Genomic DNA, 25,923 nt, shown 5'->3' with positions numbered 1-25,923 from the left:
TGAGTTAAATTAATCACTGGCTCATCTAGTGTGAGACTATCAACCACCATTTTGTATTGTATTAAGTTTGGAGTTGATGTTTTTTCCATTTAACAACTCCCAAACTTCCTGTGGGGAATTTCCAAAGTGTTGTTTTCCAGGGGTCTTCTGAAGATGACTCCTCTGCCTACCTGACCCACCGCTTTGAGAATTATGGCTGCTATCTTGGCAGGGTCAGTTTGGGGTCATGGAGGAATTCCACTCACACACCAAAATTTAATAAATCTATATGTTGTAACAGGGAGATATATCTCTATTTATCTATATAGAGATATGTATGAGACAGACAGACTCAGGGCCCTTTCACACTATAGAGCAGTGATGGCGAACCTATGGCACGCGTGGGACATGGTACTTTGCAATAAATAAGTGGGTTTTAGGTTGCAGTTTGGGCACTCGGCCTCTAAAAGGTTCACCATCACTGCTATAGAGTTATAGCACTATGATTCACCTTCAAGTTCCATGACTGCATCCTATGTAATCCATGGGAACTGTAGTACAATATCAGACTATACATTTATATCACTATTGTTCCACTTTAACTTCTACGGCTGCAATTCTGGGTTTTGTAGTTGAATAAGGCCTAAGAAGTCTTTGACTGAGAATTCTATATGCTGTCCCCTAAACTACAAATCCCAGAATTCCACAGGAAGCAGCCATAGCAGTTAAAGTGGAATAATAGTGCTATAGAAATGTGGTGCAATATTGTCCATAGTTCTGTAACGCACTAGAGCTCCCTGGCTGAGAATTTTAGATGTCTCTTCTTCAATCGTATATTCTAGGATTCTATATCATGTTGCATGGCAGTTAAAAAGGAACCATATAGCTATAATTGGGTAGCATGAAATGGCCCTCAGAAGAGTTGTTGACAACATGAAAAACTACTGAACATAAGTCAGACGGTGGAGGAAACGGGATACTGGATATGGATCATAACGATGGCATGGACATTGATGAAAACTTGGGAGAAGACTTCGAAAGAGAGTAAAGAAGAGGATAAGATATGAGAGGAAGAAAGAAAAAGAAACCAAGCATCCAGGGAATAATGGAACGAGATTCAAAGATAACAGAATTAATATTATCATAATCATTTTATAGTTAGTACTGTAAAAGTTGCAGATATATATGCCCAACATGAACATTTTGTACTTTTATTTTTTCCAGAACTGCTTTGGTTAGGTTATGCTTTTGGGGTATTAAAGAGGATCTCATTGCAATATTATTTATTCTACATATAACCCACTCTAAGTGGGAAATTTAAAAAAATCTAGACCTAATAGAGGCATGTTTGTGTGCATAATTATTAATTTCAAAATCAGGTGTTATCATAAAAGCAAATGGATATAAGGGATCTTGGTTTAATCTAGCATACAAGATTATGGTTGGTTATAAATTTTAAAAATAGGTTTATTAAAAAATATTAACTGGTTTATTTTATCATCTGTCAGGTGCTGCTGCTACTGCTCCAGACATCAAGCGAGAGGTTAAGAGACTGCCACCATTCATTCATGGGTTGGATAATTTGATAGCCTGATACAGGTGTAAAACCACTGTAACCCTTATAAAAAGAGGGAAAGGCCTCTTGGTGATGAACAACTTTTGCTGCCACTGAATGCAAATGGCCATCTGAGCAGAAATAAAGTTCCTCAGCCCAGGTGGAACAACATTTCAAGGTAAACATTAGCAGTCTTAATAGGATGCTTTTGATTTTCATATAAGAGATAATGTTTTAGGTGTTTTGAATCTTTTGTGCTTTTCTTTTCAATTTTGCCCTAGCATTTTTTTTTTCTTTTCTCACTCAGAAAATTCATCTTTAGAAATGGAGGGGAATCATGGAAGACTTTCCAGGAGATAAAAAAGGGAAAGAGAGGTGTATAAAGTAATATAAATCTTCTCTGAACCCAAGGAAACACATTTGGTAAACAGATTTATTGCTTTCACACATCAGCACTAACTGGCCACTGTAACGATCTGAAAGACTTGTATCATGTTACTGCAGCCCTTTGAAAATTAAGGGCAACAGTCATGACTTGTATCTTTCAGGATCTTATTACATTCCATCCCACTCCCACAACTATGTAAATATGCCTTATATCTTGACCCTGATACATCACTGAAACCTAGCTATTTAGGGTCAGGAGTATACACAAGCTGCGAGCCTGATATTGCAGAAGGAGTGTAGCCCATACAGTACAGTTTAAGTCCCTATTTCCTGATCTGCCTTCCAACAGACGAGGAGCACCTCTATCCTGTGTGGATTAAATTTCAGTTTCTTTGCCCTCATCCAGTCCATTACTGTCAGCAGACATTGGTTCAGTCCATACATTTGCCTTGGAATCAGATGAGGAGAGATAGAGTCAGGTGTCTTCAGCGTATTTGTGACACTGAACCCCCAAACTCTGGATAACTATGGGGCCGTGGCAATGAGTATCCTTTTAAAGGAGGACTTGCTTCACAACATTTTAGATACAGGGTGCAATCCTTTGTTAGAATCACAGAATTATAGAATTGGAGGGCCATCCAATCCAACCCCAATCTGCCATGCCGGAACTCACAATCAAACCTCCCCCACGAGATGGCCATCCAGCCTCTGTTTAAAGACCTCCAAAGAAGGAGACACCACCACCCTCCGAGGGAGTGTGCTCCACTGTCAAACAGCTCTTACCATCAGGACGTTCTTCCTACAGTTTAGGTGGAATCTCTTTTCCTGTGGTTTGAATCCACGTTGATTAATCCTAAAACTAATCAAGCATAGGATTAGACCAGAAGGGGTTCAGGGCTTCCTACGCTGCATCTACACTGTAGAATTAACTCAGTTTGATACCACTTTAAGTGATCAATGCTATGAAATTCTTGGATTTGTAATTTTGTGAGATATTTAGCCATCTGTCAGAAAGCTCTGGTGCCACAACAAAACTACAAATTCCAAGGTCCCACAGTATAGAGCTATGGCACTTGAAGCAGTGTCAAACTGCATTAGTTCTGCAGTGTGGCAGCAACCCTAGAAACCCAATCTGATGGATGAGGAATGTGTGAGAAGTGCTGGCGAGTGAGAGGATACTGTGTGTGCAAATTATACATAGATAGATAGATACACACACACACATCTCGCCTTTCTCTCAGTACCTGTTTTAATTTTGCATAATTGTTTTAACTTTTAGAATTGTTTGTTTTTAAAATTGTATATTTATATATTTTAATGCTTTATATTGTATTGTTTCAGACTTGCTGCTCACTGACTGGAGTGCCTATATATTGGGAGAAAAGCAGGATATAAGTAATATAAAGTGTGTATATGTATATATATGTGTGTGTGTGTGTGTGTGTGTGTGTGTACTTTATATATGTTAAATACCACCTTTCTCCCAGTCATTGTTTGAACATGCCATAATTATTTTACCTCTTAAAATTTTCATTTTTAATGTCATATTTATACCTTTTAATGCTTTGCTACTGTTCTTAAATGCTATTTGGATTTGCTGCTGCCTGCCTTGAGTCCCTGCTGGGGGAGGAAAGTGGGGTACAAGTAAATAATAATAACAATAACAATAATAACCCCAGTCCAATTATGATAGTTTAGAGTCCCATGAAATGAGCTCATTTAATGAGCCACTGGAGAAAGGAAAGCTCAAAACTACACCTCTAGCCCTGTTTCAAAACAAAGAGCCCACATTTTACCACACTACTAGACACCACACCAAAACAACACAACAGACCTCCTCCTCCCCCTAAAGCCCTACTTTCCTAATCCCAGTTTGGCCCTCTTCCTCCATTTCCCCTCCTGACTAAACCTCTTCCGTTCCAAGCAGTCACATGAGCAGCCTACTACGTTCCCTCCCTTCCCCCCTTTTTTTTGACGAGATGGTACGATCTGAGCTGGGCGGGCGAGCTGCGGAGCAAGAGTGGGAGAATCCAATGGAGGGAATAGGGGGGGAGAGAGCATAAATTCCTTGCGGAAGGGGCGAAGGGTGCTCTTGAGTCCTCTTCCAGGCTCGCGTTGGAAAGGGCTGCTGCAGGGAAAAGAGGAGAGATGGGTGCCCTGAAGGGACAGGAGCCCCAGAGCCCCCAGGAGGTAAGCAGGGCGCCCAGGGAGAGGCAGGAAGGAGGACGCCTTGGGGATGGGTCTCAGGGTCTGTGTCTGGGAGAAGGGAGCAATATGCTGAGGGGTGTGTATATGGCTCTCTCTCTCTCTCTGTGTACACACACACATGTATATATAAACACACATAGGCAGATATATATATATATATATATATATATATATATGCAGAGAGAGGTATATACATACACAGATATATATACACACACGTAGCTACACACATATATCCGTACATGCACGCATGCACATGCATACACGTATATAAACACACACACGTACACAGATACATATATATGTACACCCATACACAGAGATACATGCACACATTATATAGACCCACATATCAACACACACACACATATCTCTGAGCACACAGATATACACACACACATACATACACATGTATGTAAATGTGTGTTTATGTGCATGTGTATATATGTGTATATATACACACACACACCCATACATAGACACACATTTATATATACAGAGAGAGGTATACACACACACACACACATATACACTCACATATCTACACACACACACATATCTGTACACACAGATATACATTGTGTATGTGTATATATATTGAGGTATATATGTGTTTACTTGTGTATGTGTTTATATACATGTGTATATTGGTGGGTACACATATGTGTGTATAGATATGTGAGTATATATATATATATATCTGTGTGTGTGTCTATATATATGTGTGTGTGTTTCTGTTTATATACATGTGTATGTAAGTGTGTGCATGTGTGTATGTGTGTGTGTATATATGTCTACATATACACACCCATACATTCACACACAGTTATACAATATATGTATCTACATACACATATATCTTTACACAAAGATACACACACACATACACATGTATATAAACACACAATATATATATATATATATACACAAATATACACCTCACACAGTATCACACACACACATATATATACACATACACAGATATATATATATATATGTACACTCATGCACACACACATATATATACACACACATACATAAACACAAACATATACGCACACATGTCTACACACACATATATCTACACACATACATATACATGTATATAAACACACACACACACACATTTTGCATTTTTTTCTTGACTGTCCTACATTTTGGGGTGTCTTGTCCTCCTTTATGGTAAGGACATCTGGTCACGTTGTTCCCTCACAATAGCTATGCTCCCAGGGACATGATAGTTTCTGCCTGAATCCTTATCAGGAATCCAAAGTGATTATATATATATATATATATATATATATGTCTCATAGGTTTCCCATATTCCTTACTTGGTCATTTTCTTTTGTGCAAGTTATGGGTTTCACTAAGCGTTATGAAGTTACTCCAGATGTTTTGAGGAGAATTTTAGCAATCCCTTATGGCATGCCATGAGGGATGGGGCTTTTGCAACTCAAATACCAATTGTGGAGGCAGAAATTCTTGATTTGGACATAACAGACTAGTGGCCCTTTCAGATTACACATTTTGCTTCCATTTTAGCCAGGGTGACCAGATGTCCTAATTGCAAAGGAGGACAAGGCAGCGCAAAATGTAGGACATTTGAGAAAAAAATGTACAATACTGTATGACAAAATAAAAGCTAAAGAGTTTCATATAAAATATAAATATGTGCTTCTTAGTCATGCTCCAAATGGAGGACATTTTGGAATTACTCCTAGACAGAAGGTTGGAAGGTAGGACATATCCTGGAAAAGGGGGACCTCTAGTCACCCTGCATTTTGCCTGCCATGGCTGCATCCTATGAAATCCTGGCATCTCTAGTTTGGGGCGGCACCAGAGTTCTCTGGCTGAGAATTATAAATGCCACTCCCTAAACTACAAATCTGTGGATTGCATAGGATGGAACATAGTGGAATCTTAGTGCTATAATTCGTGTAGCATAAAAGGTTCCTTTAGGGATAGCCTTTCTGTTTTTGTGTGGAATCTTTCACATATTTGTAGGGTGGGAGAAAGAGGTAGAATTTCTATACGGCTTTATTACTGTGTTGTGTTTTTGTATGTGGAGGTGACAACAAACACATATGTTTTTCAACTTGGGTTTGCTCTTTTCCAAATATACTATTATATTGCAGGATGTAATTAGTACTGATGAGAAAATTCATTATGGCTTTGAACACATCACATGAATCCTTAGATAGAAGGCTGGCCCAGTAAGTTTGAAAATTTAACATGAAGACTGACCTAGATGGATGTAAAATGTACCTCATCCAGGTTTGACTGTGCTTTTATTTACAGGCACATCATCATCTTTGCAATTTTAATTTAATTTATATCCCACCTTTCTCCCAAGATGGGATTCAAGGCAGTTAATTGTTTGTTTTCAAGTGATATTTCCCCCCAAAATAATTTGGCAATAGACTAAATCCATTATCTCTTATGAGTCTGAGAAACTGTGTAAAAATACATAGTAGTTTACCAGCAGCAATGTGGGGTGTTGTTTCAATTCTTAATTTCTTAGTTTGAACTGAAGCTAGACGTCTTGGAGGCAGGTTTAAGGAATAAGAATAGTATTTGTGATTACTGTTTTTATCATAAGCCAAATGAGTCAAACCATGATCATTTTTGTTGAAAAGATTGGAAGCTGAGTCAAAGAGAAAGAGGTCCAGTATGATCAGATTGCTGAATTAGAACTGGATAGACCCATATTCAACCAGCATGATGTAGTAGTGGTCAGAGCATTGGACTGTGACTCTGAAAACCAGGGTTCGAATCCAGGCTCGACCATATAAATCCACTGGATGACCTTGGGCAAGTCACACTCTATCAGCCTTAGAGGATGGCAGTGACAAACCCCCTTTGAAGAAACTCGTCAGGAAAGCCCCATGACAGGGTCTGCGTAAGTTGGAAATGACTTGAAGGCACCCAGCAACAAGACCCATATTCAAATTCTATGCAGCTATGAAACACAGTGAGTGGCCTTAGTTCTCTCACTGTCTCTTAGCCTGATCTATCTTTACAGATCAGTTGTGCTGATATAAAAGGGGAAGCAAAGAATTATGAAGAGTAGGAATAGATAAAGTTCAGCTCACAGGTCACATACAGCCCTTTGGTCCCTTATATGCAATGTGTGGGACCCTACAAAGCCCCCAGATCCTCAAAATACTTCAACATTTCAGGGTGATTTGGGGGCAAAAAAAATGGCTACAACTGGTCAAAATCATCACAAACCACCAAGAAATGCAGCAATTTGAGTCACTTGACCCTTCAGAACACCCAAATCTCCCCAAAACACTTTAACAAGAAGGAAAAAAGGGCCAAAATGGCAGCCTAAAGTGACATTATCACTTTGGGCATACCGAAATGATCTGATGTGGCCAGATAGAGTGAGCACAGGGAGGAAAAATGACTCCAGCACCTTGCACAGTTGCCCACCCCTGGTGTAAAGTGTCTAAAGAGTGTTGAAGGAAATGTGCAGTATAAATGCAACTATCTAAATAAAAGCTAAAACAAAAGAAAGAGCATTACTGGAGATTGTACTTCGGCCTCACATACAGTCCACAAAGTTTAAAAAAGAAAACATACCCCTAGCTTTAGCTAGGTGGAAGGATTTAAATACTAGAAAATTATGTGACATTTTATAGAAACTAAATATTATTTTAAGTTTCCATGCCAAAACTGAACCCAAGGGTCTAGCTGCAAGATTCAAATCTCAGGAAGTATAGCACAGGCATAAAAATGTGAGAAATCTTGCAGCCGTCACCAACTTTTTGACATAGCCAGACAGATTTTTTTAGAAAAGGAAAGGAAAAAATTGTAAGGACTATGATAACTTATTCAGTTTAAGAAATGTTTCTTAAAATAGTTTGAACATTGGTTCTGCAGGCTGTGTGACTGTCAAATGAACTTTAGTCTCTACTCCTTCTGCTGAGGAAAATAATTAATTGAAATAAATTCTTGTGATGACAATAAACCTGATCCTTGCTGGTGCCAGCTCATGGGGGAGGAGGTCTTTGTAATGGTCAAATGATTTTTAAAATAAATAACTTTGTCCAGTTACTTTTACATAATCGTAGTGGTTTATTTAAAATAAATGCAAAGTATGCAAGATATAAATAAGATAAAATGGAAAACAAAAACATGGTGTTGCTGATATGGTCGAAATGAATTGTGAAATTATTTATAGATTATTTGTCCCACCTTGGATCCTGAATTGGGAGAAAGGCAGGATAGAAGTTAAATAAATGGGAAAAAAGTACATCTGCTGCCAAGTATTTTGTTTGCATCCAGAAGGAGATGGATTTTTAAAAATATATTATATTTTTTAGGTTGAAACCCGAGAGGATGAAGAACAAAATATTAAGTTAAGTGAAATTTTAGAGCTGCTGGTGGCAGCAGGATACTTCAGGGCACGAATTAAAGGTCTTTCCCCATTTGACAAGGTATGGCTATAATTGTGTACATTAGTCTTCCATGATATTGTACACAAAGCTACATGCTTTAATTATTTAAGTAGTTAACTAAAATGTACGGATATTGCCTTGCAGAAGTATTCATAAATACACATTGATTTTTCTGCATACTGTTGTGTTACAACCTGGAATTCAAATGGAGTTAATTGACACTGTTATCATTTTGTGTACTCTAGATATTCTACATTGTGATTTGTTATTGTGACAAGAATGTAAAATAAACAAAACCAAACTGGTATGGGTACTTCTTGAGAATGAAAATGGCTATCAGAATGATTTGCACTGTACTTCCTTAGGTTAGCATAGTGACCAAGTTCCTGGAGAACACTGAAGATAGGAAATGCATTTTTTTAAAAAAATGTTTAAAACCATTTTGAAGCACTTTTTATGTTTCCCTCAAGTATCTACTAGTGATAAAATGAGAGTGTTTGCTTTGTTCTAGGTGGTCGGTGGTATGACTTGGTGTATCACGACATGCAACTTTGACATTGATGTTGACTTACTGTTTCAGGAAAACTCAACTATTGGTCAGAAAATGTAAGTTAATATGAAGTTTATTTGTTATTCAGTAGTTCAATGAGGCTTGCAGAAGTCATGTTCAGAAAAATGAAACTTGTAGAAAGTATCATGATAATGGTGGTGTCATTGTATACAGTGTGATACTGAAAATGATTCACACATAGAACTCTTATGTTTGCTGTATACACATCCCCCTGGTACCTCTGCTTGCCCCTTTTCTTTAGATGCCTAAAATGTATTTCTTAAAATTTCTCAACTGAAGTTTTAATTTACTGCAGCATTAGAAATGTGGGGACTGAAGAAAAATTTTATTGGGGTGTCATCACCCTTATTTTGCCTGCCTACCGCCAACTATACCCTGGTGAATGTGGTATGAATATTTCACAAGTGTTCATATACATTGCCTGCATATGTGAAGAGGAAACACATGAGGAAAATAAAAAGAAGGGAAGGAAGGGCTTCAAGTCTGCAAATCTCTGTCTCTGCCACTTTGTGATTTTGGTCCTTTCCTTTTATTTACCTTTGTAACTCTGTTCTTTTTGGACACTAGAGGGCACTTTCATGCTGATAAACACTTTCTTTGTGCGTGTGTATACACACACACACACACACACACACAAACAGAGTCTCCTCCTGCCTTAAACTATCTCATGTTTGACTCATTTCCAGTGCCTTAACTGAGAAAATTGTGTCAGTCTTGCCCAGAATGAAGTGCCCTCATCGCTTGGAGCCTCATCAAATACAGGGCCTGGATTTCATCCACATATTTCCTGTGGTGCAAGTAGGTGCTCCTTGATTTTTAAGAACTGATCCCTTGCTGATACAAATGTGAGGTGCCCATCTGCGGGTTTTTTCCTCCCCAGCAGACCTAATAGCCATTGGGAGGTGATTCTGGTCAGGGAAATAGCATTGGTGAAAGTGAAATAGTAAAATAGAATAGATGTTCTTATGGAAGACACATGCCTCCAATGAAGCATTTTTTAATTCTTTGGCCACCCATTTGTTTGGAACTATAGCTCCTATCAAACAGCACCATTTCTCATGCTGGGAGGAGCTGATGGGAGTTGAATCCCAAATGTCTGGATGGCTGCAGGTTCTGGAACTTTGAGAATGTATCCCTTACTGCAGAATCTACTTTTAAGCAAAGTATATTTCAGTATAAGTTTTGATCCTTAACAACTGACATCTTAAATATATCTTTTTAAAATAATTTTCATTTCATTTGTATCCTCAGACTTTCATTTAAGCAGTTCTAATTTATCTCTTTTCTTTTAAAAACAACAACCTGAAAGGCATACAATTTGCTTTTTAAATGTGAATCATTTATTAGCAAGTTAGTGTTGTTCTAGTGTCACTGTAATTTATCTAATTCTTGGGAATGTATGCCTTGATACTCTTCACTTTTGATTGTTTGCTTAATCCCAGTGGCTGGTGAAACGTGCTATAGAAACGCGGGAAGAAATGGGGGATTACATTCGCTCCTATTCCATATCTCAGTTTCAAAAGACCCACAGTCTACCAGAGGTAAGCATTTAACTGCATCTTTTGTAGTGCAAAACTAGAGGGAGGACTGATCATCTTAATTTTCTTCAAACTGGATGGGACTGATGCAAACCTAGAATCATAGAATCGTAGAGTTGGAAGAGACCGCAAGGGCCATCCAGTCCAACCCCCTGCCATGCTGAATCGGCAGTAGGTTTTAAGACATAAGCTAATGAATCAAACTTTATGAACTGCTGTAGGACCTTATGTGTGAATCAATGCAGTATAGTGCTTTGAGTGTTGAACTCAGGAGAGCCAGAGTTCAAATCACAGCTCAGCCATGGAAACTCACTGGCTGACTTCGGGTAAGTCACCCTCTCTCAGCCTCAGAGGAAGGCAAGAGCAAACCACTGCTGAATAAATTCTGCTAAGAAAACTCTAGTGATAGATTCATTTATGGGTGGCTATTAGTCAGAAATGACTTGAAGGAACACAGCAACGTAGGCCCTTATGAGTTAGTATTGGATCAAGGAATTAGCACAGTGATTTATTGAAACTTCTGCAGTGTTAAGGGTCTAATTGAATGAAATTTTTAGTACATCCAAATACACTCGAATGACCTGGCAGATTGTTGTTGAAAGCACTATGAGGCACTCGTATCCAGTACTGACTGGCAAAAGGGTGGATTTTAATTTTTAAGACTGTTTTCACAAGAGAATCTGGTGTTTACCTTTCCATGCCTTGGAAATATTTCATATTCATATTCTAACTTTGTCTTCTGAGTAGTGTAGACCCACTGATTCAATGAAATTTATTTTAGTGCTGTCTTAACCAAGTTTTCATTGATTCAGTGATCTGCCATACTTTAGGCTAACAGCTGGGTGTAGATCCTTGATCAGGTTGACAGATGTCCATTATTATAAGGGACTCTCCTTATAATAGAAAAGCATGGCCTACATAAGGAAAATTGGTTCCCAAATAAGGATCTACCATTATAACAGTGGTTCCCAACCTTTTCTATGCCCTACACCCCTGGGAAATGTATCATTAATATTTGCATTACAAAAGTAGTATCACATTTGACAATGAAGAAGTCTAATTTTTAATTTTTGAACCATAAATTGAACCACACACAGTACTGCAGGTGAACAGACTGAACTTTTAAAAAATAATATTTTACCTCAGTGCATAAAATGCAAATCTAAATTGATCAATGAGATTCTAATTTATTCAGGAAAAAAATGAGTGATGACTCATCACAAGGACACAAACCACTCTGTCACACCCCCTGAAATTCCATCTCGCACCTTATAATATGGGACACATGGAAACCCCAGGTCTTGAGCTCAGTGGGGTGTAACCTCAGGTAAGTGTGTAGGTTTGCAGCCTCAGTGTGATTATAGAAAGTTGACACATCCACACTCTTTGTATATTTGAACATCACAATTATGGGTAAAATAACAAACGAGCTCATGACAAACAAGCTGAGCAATGTCTGTTAGCACTGTTGGAGTTGAATTGGTAGTTGCTGCTGTTGTTTAAAGTTGTCCTGATTCCTTTTCAGGATGATGACTTCATGCAAAGAAAAGAAAAGGCTGTCAGAGCAGTTAGTGAGATCACTGTAAGTTTGAGCTTGTCATGTGGATTTTTCTGGAAAATTTTTCTTCTTCTTCCAAATGTACTAAATCTGTGATGGGGAGTATGTGATCATCCAGTTATTGTTGGTCATAAACCTTATTATCATTATCTATTTGTTCTCATGTATGACCTGTCTTTCTCCCAATAATGGGCTAGCAACATATTGAAAAAGAATACAGATTAAAACTGTACAAAAACTTTGATGAAAATATAAATATTTTAAAAACAATTGATGAATTCATAGGAATAATAACTCTTTTAAAGTAAATTGACATTTTAAATCTGCTGAGATTATTGGATAACTAATCCATTCATTGTGGTCCTAAGTAATTTTAATAAAAGAAGAATATTTTTTTAGAAAAGGAATTTATCCAGAGTGGAGAATACAGTAGTGGAAAAATATCAGTCTCTACTTGGAAAAGGTAACTTTTTCAGACTGAAGGTTCTTAAGTACCCAAATCACCGTGGACAGTAGGAATTGTAGTTCAAAAAAATAACTTTTCTCAAACCCTACGTATCATTAGCAAAAAGCTCTATAAGAATTTTCTGGTGAAATCATGGAATATGGGAGAGAATAAAGTGAAATGCAGCTTTATAAATGATAATGTTTCCTAAGTTAGTACAAGGGGATGTCTGTACTGATGCAATAAAAATGGTATTGGATAAACCCTTGTACTAACTCTGAAAATTCATAATGGAGCCTCCAAACTAGTGCAATGATATAATTGGATACTGGCCTACATGTATAGTAATGGCTGTCATTCATTGATACCCCAGATGTTTTGGACTTCAACTCCCAGAAGCCACAGCCTGCATGGAATTCTAGGTGTTGAAATCTTGAAAACCAGAAGTTGACACTTGCTGGTGTATAAGATTTTATTACAGGTTCAGTCTCTCTTATCTGGAATTCAGAAACCCAAAATATTCCAAAAACCAAAAACTTTTTCAGAGTTGACTAAAGTAATGATAGCTTTCCTTTCTGATGGTTCAGTCTACGCAAACATTTTTTTCATTCGCAAAATTATTTAAAATCTTGTATAAAATTACCTTCAGGCTATGTGTATAAGGTATCTATAAAACAAATGAATTTTGTGTTTAGATTTGGGTTCCATCTCCAAGGTACCTCGTGTGTGTGTGTGTGTGTGTGTGTGTGTGTGTGTGTGTGTGTGTGTATGCAAATACAGGTATTCCAAAATCTAAATAAATCCAGAATCCAAAACTTTTCTGGTCCCAAGCACTTCAGATGAAGGAGACCTAAGTCCAAAACCCACTGCAGAAATAATCCAGTTTGAGATTACTGTAACTGCCCTGGCACAGTGGTAGGAAATCCTGGAAACTGTAGTTCGATATGACACCAGAGCTATCTGACAGAGAAGGCGAAATATCTCACAAAACTACAATTCACAGGATTCTCTAGCATTGAGCCACAGCAGTTAAAGTGGTCTCAAACTAGATTATTTCTGCAGTGTGTTTTGGCACTCAATCTGTTTAAATCTATTCACATGTTGGAATGTTAACTGTAATGAGGTTAGGGCTTTCTATTTGTATAGATTGCTTCCTCTTCCTGTAGATCCATTAGCAGCCTGTCAATTTTAGTTTGATACAAACTGGATTGTTTTTAGAAGCTTGAGGCACAGAAATTACATTGTACCATTTTTTAAACACATATTTTCCCTACTTTTGCCTCTGTATAAAGTGATGTCAGTTTAAAAGACCAAATAAAATAGAACGGTGTCCTGTTGTGTACTCAAAATATGTAATTTTGAATGGCTTCCATTGCATTTCAGCTGATATGCTTGAGTTTTGAAAAGATTTCCCACTTGTGAAACTGCCAAGACTAATCAAAACATGTTATTGTAAGTGGGGAGGTCGGTTAAAAAGCTCTTGACATATCTTTCTCAGGCAGAGTCAATGGAGTAGAGAAGCCAAGTTGTGGAAACAGTGATCTCATTTGTCATTGTATTTTGGAGAAAGTAAACTGCCTCTGTCATTGTGTCTGGAAGAAAGTGCAGGCTGTCATTGTCAGGAGTTCAGTCTTTGCTGTTCTGTAGTATTTGTTACAAAGAATTTCTGGCAGTGATGACATTCTTTTGTTATAGTACTTATACAATAATGGTTGGATGTATTGGAGCATATTTTGTTTTAAGAAATTACTTGATTCTTTTTCTTTTTTGTATTTCTTTTCCTTCCAACCGAGCCTTTGAATCAAGTAACCATGATAATCACTTATTTCAAACTGACTATGATGATCAGCTTCTTGGTTTTGTCATCTCAAACCAAAATGTAAGGAGACCCTGGGATGCTGAATGATTCAGAGGTTGCATCCACACTGCAGAAATATTTCAGTTTGACACCTCTTTAACTGCCATGGCTCAATGCCATGGAATCCTGGAATTAGTAGTACAGCGCGCCCGCGCCATACGCGGGCGCGCCTTACGCGGCTTGAGCATACGCGCTCAAGCTGCGGGGCACGCGCGCAGGGCGGAAGGGGCGGCGCGTCCCATTCAATTGAATGGGCGTGCATGCCCCGCACGCCGCCGCGGCCGCTGTGCACAAGCCCCATTGGAAACAATGAGGCTCGAGCATAGGCAGAATTTGCCTTACGCGGCGGGATCCCGGAATGGATCCCCGCGTAAGGTGAGGACGCACTGTATTAGTTCCAAAGTGACCTGAAGCAGCTTTATTTTGGCCTGTCTGTTCAGGCCCATAGTTACCTAGTATTGAGCCGTGGCAGTTAAAGTGATGTTAAACTGGATTATTTCTGCAGTACAGATGCAACCAGAGCCTGGAAAGTTTGAGTTTTATGGGTCAGTTCCCAGAATATTCTAGCCACTAAATTATGGAAGGTATGTACAGGAAAGGTGATTTATCCAGTTGTGGTATGTATAATTTTAAACTAGAGCCCTTTGGATAAGTAGTCACTGCAGCACTGAATTGTTTGAAATCAAATAGAAGAGGTCCTTCATCTATCCATCTTCAAGAACACTGCTGTTGGACAACTGTTGGGAATTGGACGGAAGATAACACATTCATTCTTGCTGTTTTCCTTGTATAGATATCCTCTCTTCTTTCCATAGGCTGCTTCTACAGTGCAGAATTAATGTAGTCCGATACTGCTTTAGGTTCAAAACACACTGCAGAAATAATGCAGTTTTAGATGGCTTTAACTGTCCTGGCTCAATGCTAGGGAATTCTAGGCTGTAGTTTTGTGAGACTGTTAGAGAGATCAGTCAGAGAGCACAATAAACTACAATTTCCAGGACTCTCTAGTGCTGAGCCAGGCCAGTTAAAGCTGTCTCAAACTGGATTATTTCTGCAGTGTGTTTTGGACCTTAGCTGCCATGGCTCAGTACTATGCAATTCTGATATTTGTCATTTTGTGAGAAAGTTAGCCTCTGTCAGAGAGCTCTGGTGTCATAACAAACTATAAATCCCAAACTGCATTAGTTTTGTAGTGTGATAGCAGCTCTCTTCATCTTTACAGCTTAGTGAAGCCATATAAATACTGTTAATCAGTGGAGGTGGGTTGAAGCTTGGTTCCAGCTCGACTTAAAATATGCTAACTTGAATACTAGACCTAGTGCAAAATTCTTCATAAGATAGGCACAGCCATGGCCTGATGTCAGACATATTTGTACCAGAAGCAAAAGAAGAAATAGGGGTTTGTTTGTTTTTTCACAACTCACCCTTCAGTCAGGCTGCATGGTCCCTGCATCTGTACAAGTCATGTTCATACTTGAGGTAGAAAATATCCAGATGTGCTTTTCCACAGGAGTAAAAACAAAAGCCAAAAAAAAAAAAAAGCAGCTAAACATTAATTATTTTAGCTGTCTGTTTATAAGACTGGAATCCAGTGGCCAAGATGTCAGCATCACTCTGCCTAATAGTAGGGCCAGCTCTGCCTTGCCTGTATTACAAATTAGTGGCACAAGAAGGCTCAGAAACATCTTTGTCTATTTACTTGGAGGAGGAATAGTTATGATAATCCGAGTTGTGTTCTGTTCAACCACTTTGCCTTCAAAGTAGTGTAAATATTCAGGCGTATTTCTATTGCTTTTGATGAATGAGATACTATAGAAGCATTTTCTTCATTTTCCCATTCCAGTTGTGCTACAATCAATTTTTCTTTTATATGTGTGTGTGAATGGCTAAAGTAAGTGGCTCATAATTAGGCATAATTATTAGTTAAAAGTTAGAAAGAAAATTAATGAACACTTAACTTCAGTAACTGAAAACTGAGTCTTATCTGTTTAATTGTGCAAGGAATTTTGTGTTTTGGTTATTGAATCACTAGCATTTCCCCATACCGTCTTCACATGTTTTGCAGGTTATTTTCTGAGATTTGTTTTTATTGTGTGCCTTCAAGTCATTTCTGACTTATGGCGACCCTCAGGTGAACCAATCATGGAGTTTTCTTGGAAAAATTTGTTCAGAGGAGGTTTGCCATTGCTTTCCCTTGAGGGTGAGAGCATGTGACTTGCCCAAGTCACCCAGTGGGTTTCATGACTGAGCAGGAAATTGAGCCCTGGTCTCCAGAGTAATTTTTTCTCTTTTATTTCTCCTTTCATTACAGTCAGGATTGAGGGGTCACAGCCCTAATGTGTATTAGTTATATGTTTTTCTTTCCATCTCCTCTTTTCTTTTCCTTTCCTTTTCTTTTTCTTCTTATTTTCCCTCACCTCCATTTTTTTTCTTTGCACATTAGATTGTTTGTGTTAATAAAAATTAATCTAAAAAAACGTCCTGACATTCTATCAGAGAGCATTTGATGACACTGACAATTACCCCCCCCCCCCAATTCATTGTGTTTACCTCATTCTTGTCAGCTTGTTTAAAACTAATAATGTTGGGTGTTGTTTCTGAAAGAAGGAAGGAAGGAAAGATAGAAAAGAGAAATCACTAATATTGTTTCCTTGCTCTACTTCCAAACTCTGCTATAGTGAACTCATCCTCAGCCCCCTGAGAAACCTGCAGATATTTCTTTGGGAAAAAACGGTTGAGACAACTGCTTTGCATAATTCACTTACCAGTCATTGGAAGTCTGAAAGATCTGTGCTCGCTTTTTGTCATTCAGGAGGTGTACAAGCCACAAAGAAAATACCAAAGAAGAGCAGGAGCAGAAAAGTTGATAGATGAGGAATCCAAAGTTCATGCTACACTTCTGGAATATGGCAGGTAAATCAGTCTTGGAAACAGCTGTGGCTTTCAAGCTGCATTCTCAATAAAATTCCCATATTTCTTGAGAAATTTTCAAGGATTTTTAGGGAGAGGATTAATGATGACACACAAACTGAGAGGGAGAAGTTGAGATTTTTCAGCTTGCCAAAGGGCTGTGCAGGGCATTGTTATTATTATAAACTTTTAAAATATGCTTCCTTCTTGCAAAATTGGGACGCATAATGAGACATATGCAAAGGGAAAGAGATTGGAAAGAGAAACAGCAGAATTGGAGTATATCAATAATCTGCAGTCCATCATCAGTGGGCTGAACAGAGACAATGGTTTCCTGGCACACTACACATATTATAACACTAGGTGACCCTCCCCCCCCAGCCCATAGGTGCTCTCTTGGCCAGCTCATTACATCTTCTTTTTGGCTCCCACACTACATCCCAATACAGCGCACCCAACCATATGCAGGCTTACCTTACGTGGACTTGACGTCACACGGACAGCGAGCCCCTTGAATGAATGACACACATACCCGTGGTGCAGAGGGGCATGCCATCATTAAAAACAACAGGACTTGAAGTCATGTGTTATTTCTTTTATGCAGTGGGGGGAGGGGGTTTCCAGAACGGATCCCTGTGTAAGTTGAGGGTCCACTGTACTCATTCATATGGTTACCTACTAACCTTGTCTTTAGGCAATATCCTGAGCTTGTCACCACATCCACAAAGTTTTGCAATCCTATGGACATTCTCATGCAGAGAATGCTATAAATCTGCCCCTTGGTTTTCCATTCCACCAAATGTATCTGAGCAAGTATGCTAAAGTCTACAAAAGCCCATGCTACCAACTTCTGTCTTTCAGTTGTCTCAGAGGTGCTGCAAGATTGTTTTGCATACTGATTTTCCAGACTAACACATCTTTGAATAATGAGACATAGTGCAACTTATCTTTGAACAATAAAACATAGTGAGACTTGTAATGGCACATTGAGCACATTAGCTCACTGCTAATGCCAGTATTCAGATTCAGATTCCTAATATTTCATCTCTGTGTGCAGTCTCAGGAAAGTATTAGATGTGTTACAGGTTGACCACTTGGTTCACATGGCAACTGTGACTGGTGCAAAATAAGGCTGTTATCTAGAAATATGCCTTCAGATTTTTGAATCACCTGTGGGTAAGTGGACCTCAGCTGTTGAGTTACATGCAAGAAGAGTACCTCGAAGGCTATCTCTTTTAATATTCTTAACTGTTTTGAGTCTGGTGATTGGCCATGGATCCATCCTTAATTATTTTCATGTTTACAATTGTAGAAGTTTAAAGGCTGAAAGTAATGTCAAGCCAATGTAAGTCAGCAGAATCATTCCTACCAAAATATTCCTTCACTGAGGAGGTGAAATGGCAAACATACGTTTGCCACAACATGAACTTCCATAGGCAAGAACCTCCTTTATCAGAGGTTACTACCAGAGTAACTCCTTGCAGGACCACACCTCCCTGAGTGTTACCATGCCTTGAGTCTCTCTTCAGACTGGGAGACCTTTGGCTGTTATATAACTCCCAAATGGAGACCCTTGGCCATTATACTCAATATTTTCAGCACACTAAATTAAGGAGGGGCAGGGTTGTGGGTATCCTTGAGATTTCCAAAAATGGCCTTGGGCTTGATGTGGGCTGCAGGCCACCTTTTGTCTGCTTCTGATATATATACTGTATTGAATTTTGAAGAAATGTGGGTTGGAAGTATAGTCTAATAATAACGTGTTCTATTTCTGTTCTTGCAAATAAAAAGTTGGTGAACAACAAATTTTGAGTATTAGTGTGTGTGACAACAGATTAATTTAGCTACTGTATATATCCATGTATAAGTCTAAAAAATTTAGTCAAAAATTGACCCAAAATACCTAAGTCGACTTATCCATGGATCAATGTACGTACAGTACTTTAACTCTTATTTTTTTAAAAAGGAATCATCCCCTGGTGAAAGGCAAGAGTATAATCTGTCCTGGAAGCACTGACCCAACCCCCCTCTCCTCTCTCATTCGTGTAATGTAAGCACAAACAGTAATGCCAGCTGGAATTTTGTAAATTCTTTGGTACCATTTTCCTTTGCTTTTTCCTTTGGATCCTTTGTTACATGCCCGTAAGTTTTACCCCCGACTTATCCACAGACCCCATATGAAAATCCATAATTTTGGCACCAAAACCTGCCCTCGATATTTATACATGGGGTCGACTTACAGTCGAGTATATATGGTATTTTTCTAGAATAAACCAGGTGTTGTTTTTGGCAAGAAAATAAGCAGCACATACAACAAAGGTGTTTGTTGGACTACAGTAAGGAAAATAAAACAAAAAATACATAGATGCCCAAGCATGAGAGAGAGAGATGGGGTGCCATTTTTCTTGGGATTTACATGTCTTTCCACTTCCAGCAACGATAATCAGATGAAATGACAACGCGCCTGTGCCATGCGCGGACACATTTTACGCGGCTTTAAGCTTACACAGAAGCCGCTTGGGGAGGGAAAACAATGGCATGTGTGCCCGTGACACAAGTGGGCCGCTCTACCACATGCACAAGCCCCATTATTTCCTATGGGGCTTGAGCATAGACGGATTTCCCCTTATGCAGGGGATCTGATATGGATCCCCCGCGTAAGGAGAGGGCCCACTGTATGTGTAAAAATAGTTAGTCTTTGTGTCTGTTTACTAAGAAAAGGTCGCCCCTTCCCCATTTATTTGCACAGCCTAAAAATGATATGCTTACATTTTGTGTTCACTTCAAAGTATGAATGTAACAAGTAATAAAAACAATAAAATGTTCCTTACCTCTTGGACTTGGACTTGGACACTAATACCCATTTGGCTGTTTGTACAGTAGGTTAGTACACATAGTTGCCATTGATGTTTCATGAACAGGAGCACCATGTAAAACTGTTTGTAGTGGATCGATAATTGTTCATCTCTCCTTATTTTTCTTTTATGATTGTTGAAGAGATGCTCTCAAACGGTTATACCCATGAGTATATTTGCTGGCTTTTCTGGAGAGTCATGTGTGATTGACAGTGATTATGTCAATATTGTTTCAAAATGGTGAATTTATTTGGTACATAAAGAAGCTAGATAGTGGGAAACCTCTTTACCATTTCTCCAAGGTAAAAAGGCAAATATCGTTGTCCAGTGTTTTCCCTGTCAATCACATTTTTTTTGTCTTGCACTTGGAAGACATGCAGTCAATGTCCTCAAAAAGATTCTTTAGATTTTATCCTAATGTTTCTTTCTTGAGTCTTCTGTTGAACAATTGTTTCTGTTTTACTGTAACACCTTTATTACTGCTATCATCGTAATTTCTAGATTCACTATCTTTTATTTTTGTGGTTCTCTTCTTAGTTTCACCGATTATTTTTTGTGAGTATTTTTTCCTTGAAGCATGCGTGTGGTTAATTTTCTTTTCAGGTGGTTTTGGCACACAAAATTGCAATTTGTTTTTCTGGCTAATATCACTTTGTGGTTTGTATCTAATAGTGCTACTAAATGAAGTTCATGGTTGAATTTTTCAGTACTAAAGTTGAAATTTGTAGCTGTGTGTGCTGGCAAAGAGTGCAAATTGTTCTAATTTCCACTGTTCTTAACACTTTTTTGAAGTTTCTTCAGAATCATTGTTCTCCTGATCTGTGACTGCATTGTATAGTATACATGATACTAGCTCAGAGCCTGAATGATTTGACTTAGTTACATGGTTTTGACAGAAATAGCAATTCACTTGCCTGTGTGTCCTTCTCTGTGGGGCTCTAAGCCATGCTTCCTGACAATTTTGTCCTCCCTTCTCTGTCCTTTTCCATCAACTGGCAGTGGCCCACCAAGGTTTCAGGCCATCTTTTGCCAGTCCTACCAGGATTTAACTTTCAGGCCTTTGGCATGCTCAGTGTGTGCTCCATCACTGAGCTGCAACTCCTCCCCAATCTCTTCCACTTTGTGGCCCAAGCACATATTAAAATCTTGTAGGAAGGTGAAATCCAATTTCAGGCTGTAACTAGAATTTCAACTAGAATTTCAACAGAAATTGCTTGTGCCTAGAGACAACCAATAAAGGTAGAGAGATCAGGTGATGGATGTTTTAGAGAGTAAAAGGGAGATGCTCTTGCAATGGAAGTGGGTTCTTGTTGGGAATTCAGCAGGAGGCCTCTGAGCACAGGGTCCTCCAGGCCTGCATCCTCTTATATGGGGTACTCATGATGCTTTTATTGACTTAGCATCTGTTAAGGCTGGTGATGAAAGGCAAGGCAACCAAAAATGATTAGACTCTTCAAACCTGTGTTCACAGGTTTATTTTGAACATACAACTAATTCTGAATCCTCACCCCCCCCCCCCCCCACACACACACACCTTGGTTGATTTGTTCTTTCTTTTTAAAAAAAACCTGAGAGCTAACCTGGTCATGTGCAAAAATGTTTGTGTTATGATTGCAATGGGCCCAACAATAAATTCTTGTTCTTTTTTGTTTCCTCCTTTTCCACCCCACTCCTTTATGTACTGTAGGAGGTATGGGTTCAGCAGACAAGGAAAACCTGAGAAGGTAAGGTGTTTTCCATGCTCAGGTTACAGAGATGCAATAAGGACAAAATATGGGGGTGGGATTTAAAGGGCTTGTACCCCTGATGGAACTGCTAGCATGAGAAGAAGTGGGACAGGATGGCTTCCCTATCCCTGCACCCTCAAAACCTATGCTTTTTCTGTTAAGAGAAACAGAGGATGAAGGTTAAGTATGTGGAGAATGTAAGAGTATGTAGGTAGAAGAGAGAGAGAGAGGATTATGAGGTATGGGTGTGAGAAGAGCTTAGAAAGTTATTAGGAGCAGGTAGCTAACTTCAAGATAGGATAAGGAGTGGAATGCTAGAAACTATTATAAATGAAACCTCTGATTGTGAAATGAGCCACCCTCACAAATCTGATGTATTAGATTGCTCTCCAATTTGATTGCAGATGTTAAATGGATATTATTGTGTTTTGTTTATGTTTAATGTTTGTTTTTGTCTTTTTAAACACTTAATAAACTTTAAAAAAATAAAATTAAAAAATGTAAAAGAAACCTACGCTTTCTTGTGATAGTAGAAATAGGCCTATGTGTTGAACAAATGTGTTTCTGTTTTTCCCAAGGTTTTGAATACTACTAGTGTTAGTATTTTTAAACTTGAAGTATCTTGGATTTTACAGCCTGCTTGAATAAACTGTTGTTGTTTTAGTCTGCTGTCAGTAGTCTGAAGCACACTTCAGAAATAATCCAGTTTGAGATTTCTTTAACTGCCCTGGCTCAGCGCTAGGGAATACCAAAAAGTTGGTGATTGTTTGTCTTCACACCTATGGGTTTTTCTGGGCTGGAGTTCAGACATCAGAAGGGCTGCCAGACCCAGAAAAATCCATAGGAGTGAAGACAGACAACCACTCAAAATGAAGATGTTTTTACCATACATCAAAGGAGTCTCAGAAAGAATAGGGAAAGGGGAGGAAACACAACCTCCAAACGATCTACAAACTGACCAAGAAAATCCAGCAAATGCTGCATTCACCAAAGGCAGGAGAGACTCTCTCATGACCTCAGGAGCTTACATAGTGTGCAGCTGCATACAAGCCTACATAGGGACCACCAAACTCAGCGTTCAAGTATGAACCAAGGAACATGAGAGACATTGCAGACTGAGTCAGCCAGAAAAATCAGCAGTAGCAGAACACGTTATAAACCATCCTGGGCATAAAATGCTATTTGAAAACACTGAAATTCTGGACCAGGTGAGAATGCACAGGGAAGCCATTGAAAGCCATCTAGACAACTTAAACAGGAAAGAAGAAACCCTTAAAGTAAACAAAGTTTGGCTACCAGTGCTAAAAAACACCAAAATCTAGACCCAGCAAGTGCGAGTGAAAACCAGCCAGAGTCAGGGAGATTTCCCAGCAGAGAATGAATCACTAATTAAATGGACACCCTGAGACCTTGCTATTCAACAACAGATCAACACACAGATTAACATATAAATCACTTCCTCTCAACCAGGGGTCACATATACCCCACTCACGTCCATGCTGGCATTCTCTGAAGATGCCGGCTGGTGAAACATCAGAAATAAACTCTTCCAGAACACAGCCACATAGCTTAAAAAAACCCCACAAAAAACCAAGGCCAAATCAATTTGATGTTTTCTTGTATTAATAGTCACAACGTAGCAAATCACACCAGAATTAAAGTATTATAGCTCATATTCTCACTAACATACAACTGTATTGTAAACATTGGAGAGAAATGTATTGTATTGTACACATTGGAGATCTGCATTACCAGATCAGTTCATAGCCTCTTATCTCCAAGCTGGCAGCTGTGTAGATGTTTATCAGTCAAAATGCTACAATTTGGAACCTGTTTGACATTTATCACTGTTTGTTCTAGAAAGCTCTGCAAACACTTTTTCTCTTTGTTTTTGTTATTGCCTTGGGAACCATCAGGGAGCATGATACACAGGGCTAGTGGTCTATGAAATGCAGTTTGAGATATACTGAAGTGGTGAATGTTTGTCAAGAACTGTTTCCTAATATTTGAATTAATCTATTTTGAAGAAAATAGAATTGACAAATATCAGATAAGTTGAATCAAAAAATAAAGAGCCTAAAAGACTGGCTAACTGAAGCTAACATGTATATTGTTGTCTGTGGATTTTGATCCAGTTCAGACAAGTGGCATTAGATTTTACATATCTGCAAAACATTCTAGTGTTATATTGTGGTTAAAACAACAACCCTGCATTCGTATGTGGCACAAAAGAAAAAAGGTTTTTTTAAAAAAAAATCACAGCCCTATCATATTTCCTTTGTTGAGTTCTTTAAAATATGCTCACCATACCTTGTTGTCTAAGGCACTGTGAAGAAGTGGGTTTGAGATCCTTTGAGGGTGAGTGGGAAGATAATTTTGTACTATATAATATTTGTATGGTGCTTTGCACTCTTTATGGACCTAGGGTTGCCAGAGTGCAAACTTGAGAGGGCTCCTGTGCCTTTATAATAGTTGTGTACAAGAGGGAATTTTATCAAGTGTTTCTTGTTACTTAGTTGTGCGACAAGCAATACTTGCTGAAATTCTCTCTCATGCACAGTCATTTAAAGGTACAGGAGCCAACTCCAGTTATCAGCCTGGCAAACCATACGAGTTACTGTTTCTGTAGCATTTTCTAAAATATATGTAATTTAGTCTTATGTGAAAAGTCCACTCTGTGAGCAGCCCTCTTTTCTTTCTATCCATCCCCATATCTTCCATGTATTAGAGGTGTGGAATTCAAAGGCATCATCATGTTAGTCTGGAATATCAGCTTGCAAAGGGATTTCATAATAACTTTGAGACTAACTGTGTGAAGAAAGTTGTAGCATAAGCTTTTGTAGACATCTGAGGAAGTAGACCAAGTCTACAAATGCTTATGGTACAACCTCTTTTGCACAGTTAGTCTCAAAGGTGCTACAAGATATTCCAAACTAATATGGCTACAAGATCTGTTTGCAGAGTTGTGTTTGGGAGACAGATGTCCTGTGCTCTTAATGGCTGTGTAGAAGAGGGAATTTCAGCAAGTCTTGCTTTCATGAGAAGCAACACCTGCCTTAATTTCCTTCTATACAACTGTTAAAGGTACAAGAGCAGCATCCTTTATTTCACATGGCAAGTCTGTATATGGGCGATTTATGCACACAGACATATACGTAAGTTGATATATACTATGTGTATTAGATAATGGTCTGATACTTTTCCTTTCCTCTTAAGAGCTCAAGAACTGAAGATCTACATGAAATCACAAAGGTCCAAAACACACTGCAGAAATAATCCAGTTTGAGACCACTTTAAGTGCTCTGGCTCAGTGCTAGGGAACATGGGAATTGTAGTTTGTTGTGGCACCAGAGCTCTCTGACAGAGAAGGATGAATGTCTCACAAAGCTACAGTTCCCAGGATTCCTTAACATTTAACCAGGGTAGTTAAAGTGGTCTCAAACTGGATTATTTCTGTAGTGCATTTTGGACCAAAGGTAAAATCACAAATTCCAAGTGTCTAAAACCACAGATTACAAATGTCTATTAAAATACAACAAAAGCAATACAAGGAGGAACAGAGAAAGAAAAATAAAATGTGTTGTGGACTGGTGTGTCCCTCTCCCACTTTCCTATCCCTCTGCCTCCCACCTCCGAGTGATTTTGTGGAGATATTGTTCATTTGCCTTTTCATCTTAATTTTACAAGCATTCTTTTCTTCTCTTTTTCTTGACAGGCTGAAGACAAGAAGATGGTGGTTCCTGCTGGGCTTGTATCAGCAGGGAAGCCTGATGCCTACACGGACGATGACCTTCAAGCTGCTGAGGAGGTGCACATAACCTCTACAAATTTCAGGCAGGCTTGATCAGGGGGTCTCTGCTTTCTGTTACATAAAGAAGAAATTTGGTAGCTTAAGGGTTGAATTTCTCTCTAGACACACACACCATTCT

General features: G+C 38.7%; 1 protein-coding gene across 5 annotated transcripts in view; it reads left to right on the top strand.

Annotated features, from left to right (window-relative positions):
- The first annotated feature begins 3,899 nt into the window (after positions 1 to 3,899).
- Positions 3,900 to 25,923, top strand: part of CCDC93 (coiled-coil domain containing 93) — a 58,081-nt gene continuing 36,057 nt past the window's right edge. For 3 of the 5 annotated variants that reach the window (XR_006103380.1, XM_042461881.1, XM_042461862.1), the window contains exons 1-10: positions 3,900 to 4,111; positions 8,458 to 8,571; positions 9,044 to 9,138; positions 9,790 to 9,901; positions 10,546 to 10,644; positions 12,167 to 12,223; positions 17,315 to 17,415; positions 20,805 to 20,822; positions 21,955 to 21,991; positions 25,710 to 25,802. Coding sequence is in view for 4 of the 5 variants with exons in the window: in XM_042461881.1 (XP_042317815.1) it covers positions 4,070 to 4,111; positions 8,458 to 8,571; positions 9,044 to 9,138; positions 9,790 to 9,901; positions 10,546 to 10,644; positions 12,167 to 12,223; positions 17,315 to 17,415; positions 20,805 to 20,822; positions 21,955 to 21,991; positions 25,710 to 25,802 (768 nt within the window). In the remaining variant the exon portion in view is untranslated. The remainder of the gene's footprint in view (positions 4,112 to 8,457; positions 8,572 to 9,043; positions 9,139 to 9,789; positions 9,902 to 10,545; positions 10,645 to 12,166; positions 12,224 to 17,314; positions 17,416 to 20,804; positions 20,823 to 21,954; positions 21,992 to 25,709; positions 25,803 to 25,923) is intronic. The other 2 variants (XM_042461890.1, XM_042461872.1) reach the window with 1 other exon arrangement.

The sequence above is a fragment of the Sceloporus undulatus genome, chromosome 1 (assembly GCF_019175285.1).
Source record: "Sceloporus undulatus isolate JIND9_A2432 ecotype Alabama chromosome 1, SceUnd_v1.1, whole genome shotgun sequence".
Taxonomy (NCBI): Eukaryota; Metazoa; Chordata; class Lepidosauria; order Squamata; family Phrynosomatidae; genus Sceloporus; species Sceloporus undulatus.
This window is presented reverse-complemented; position numbering and strand designations above follow the sequence as displayed.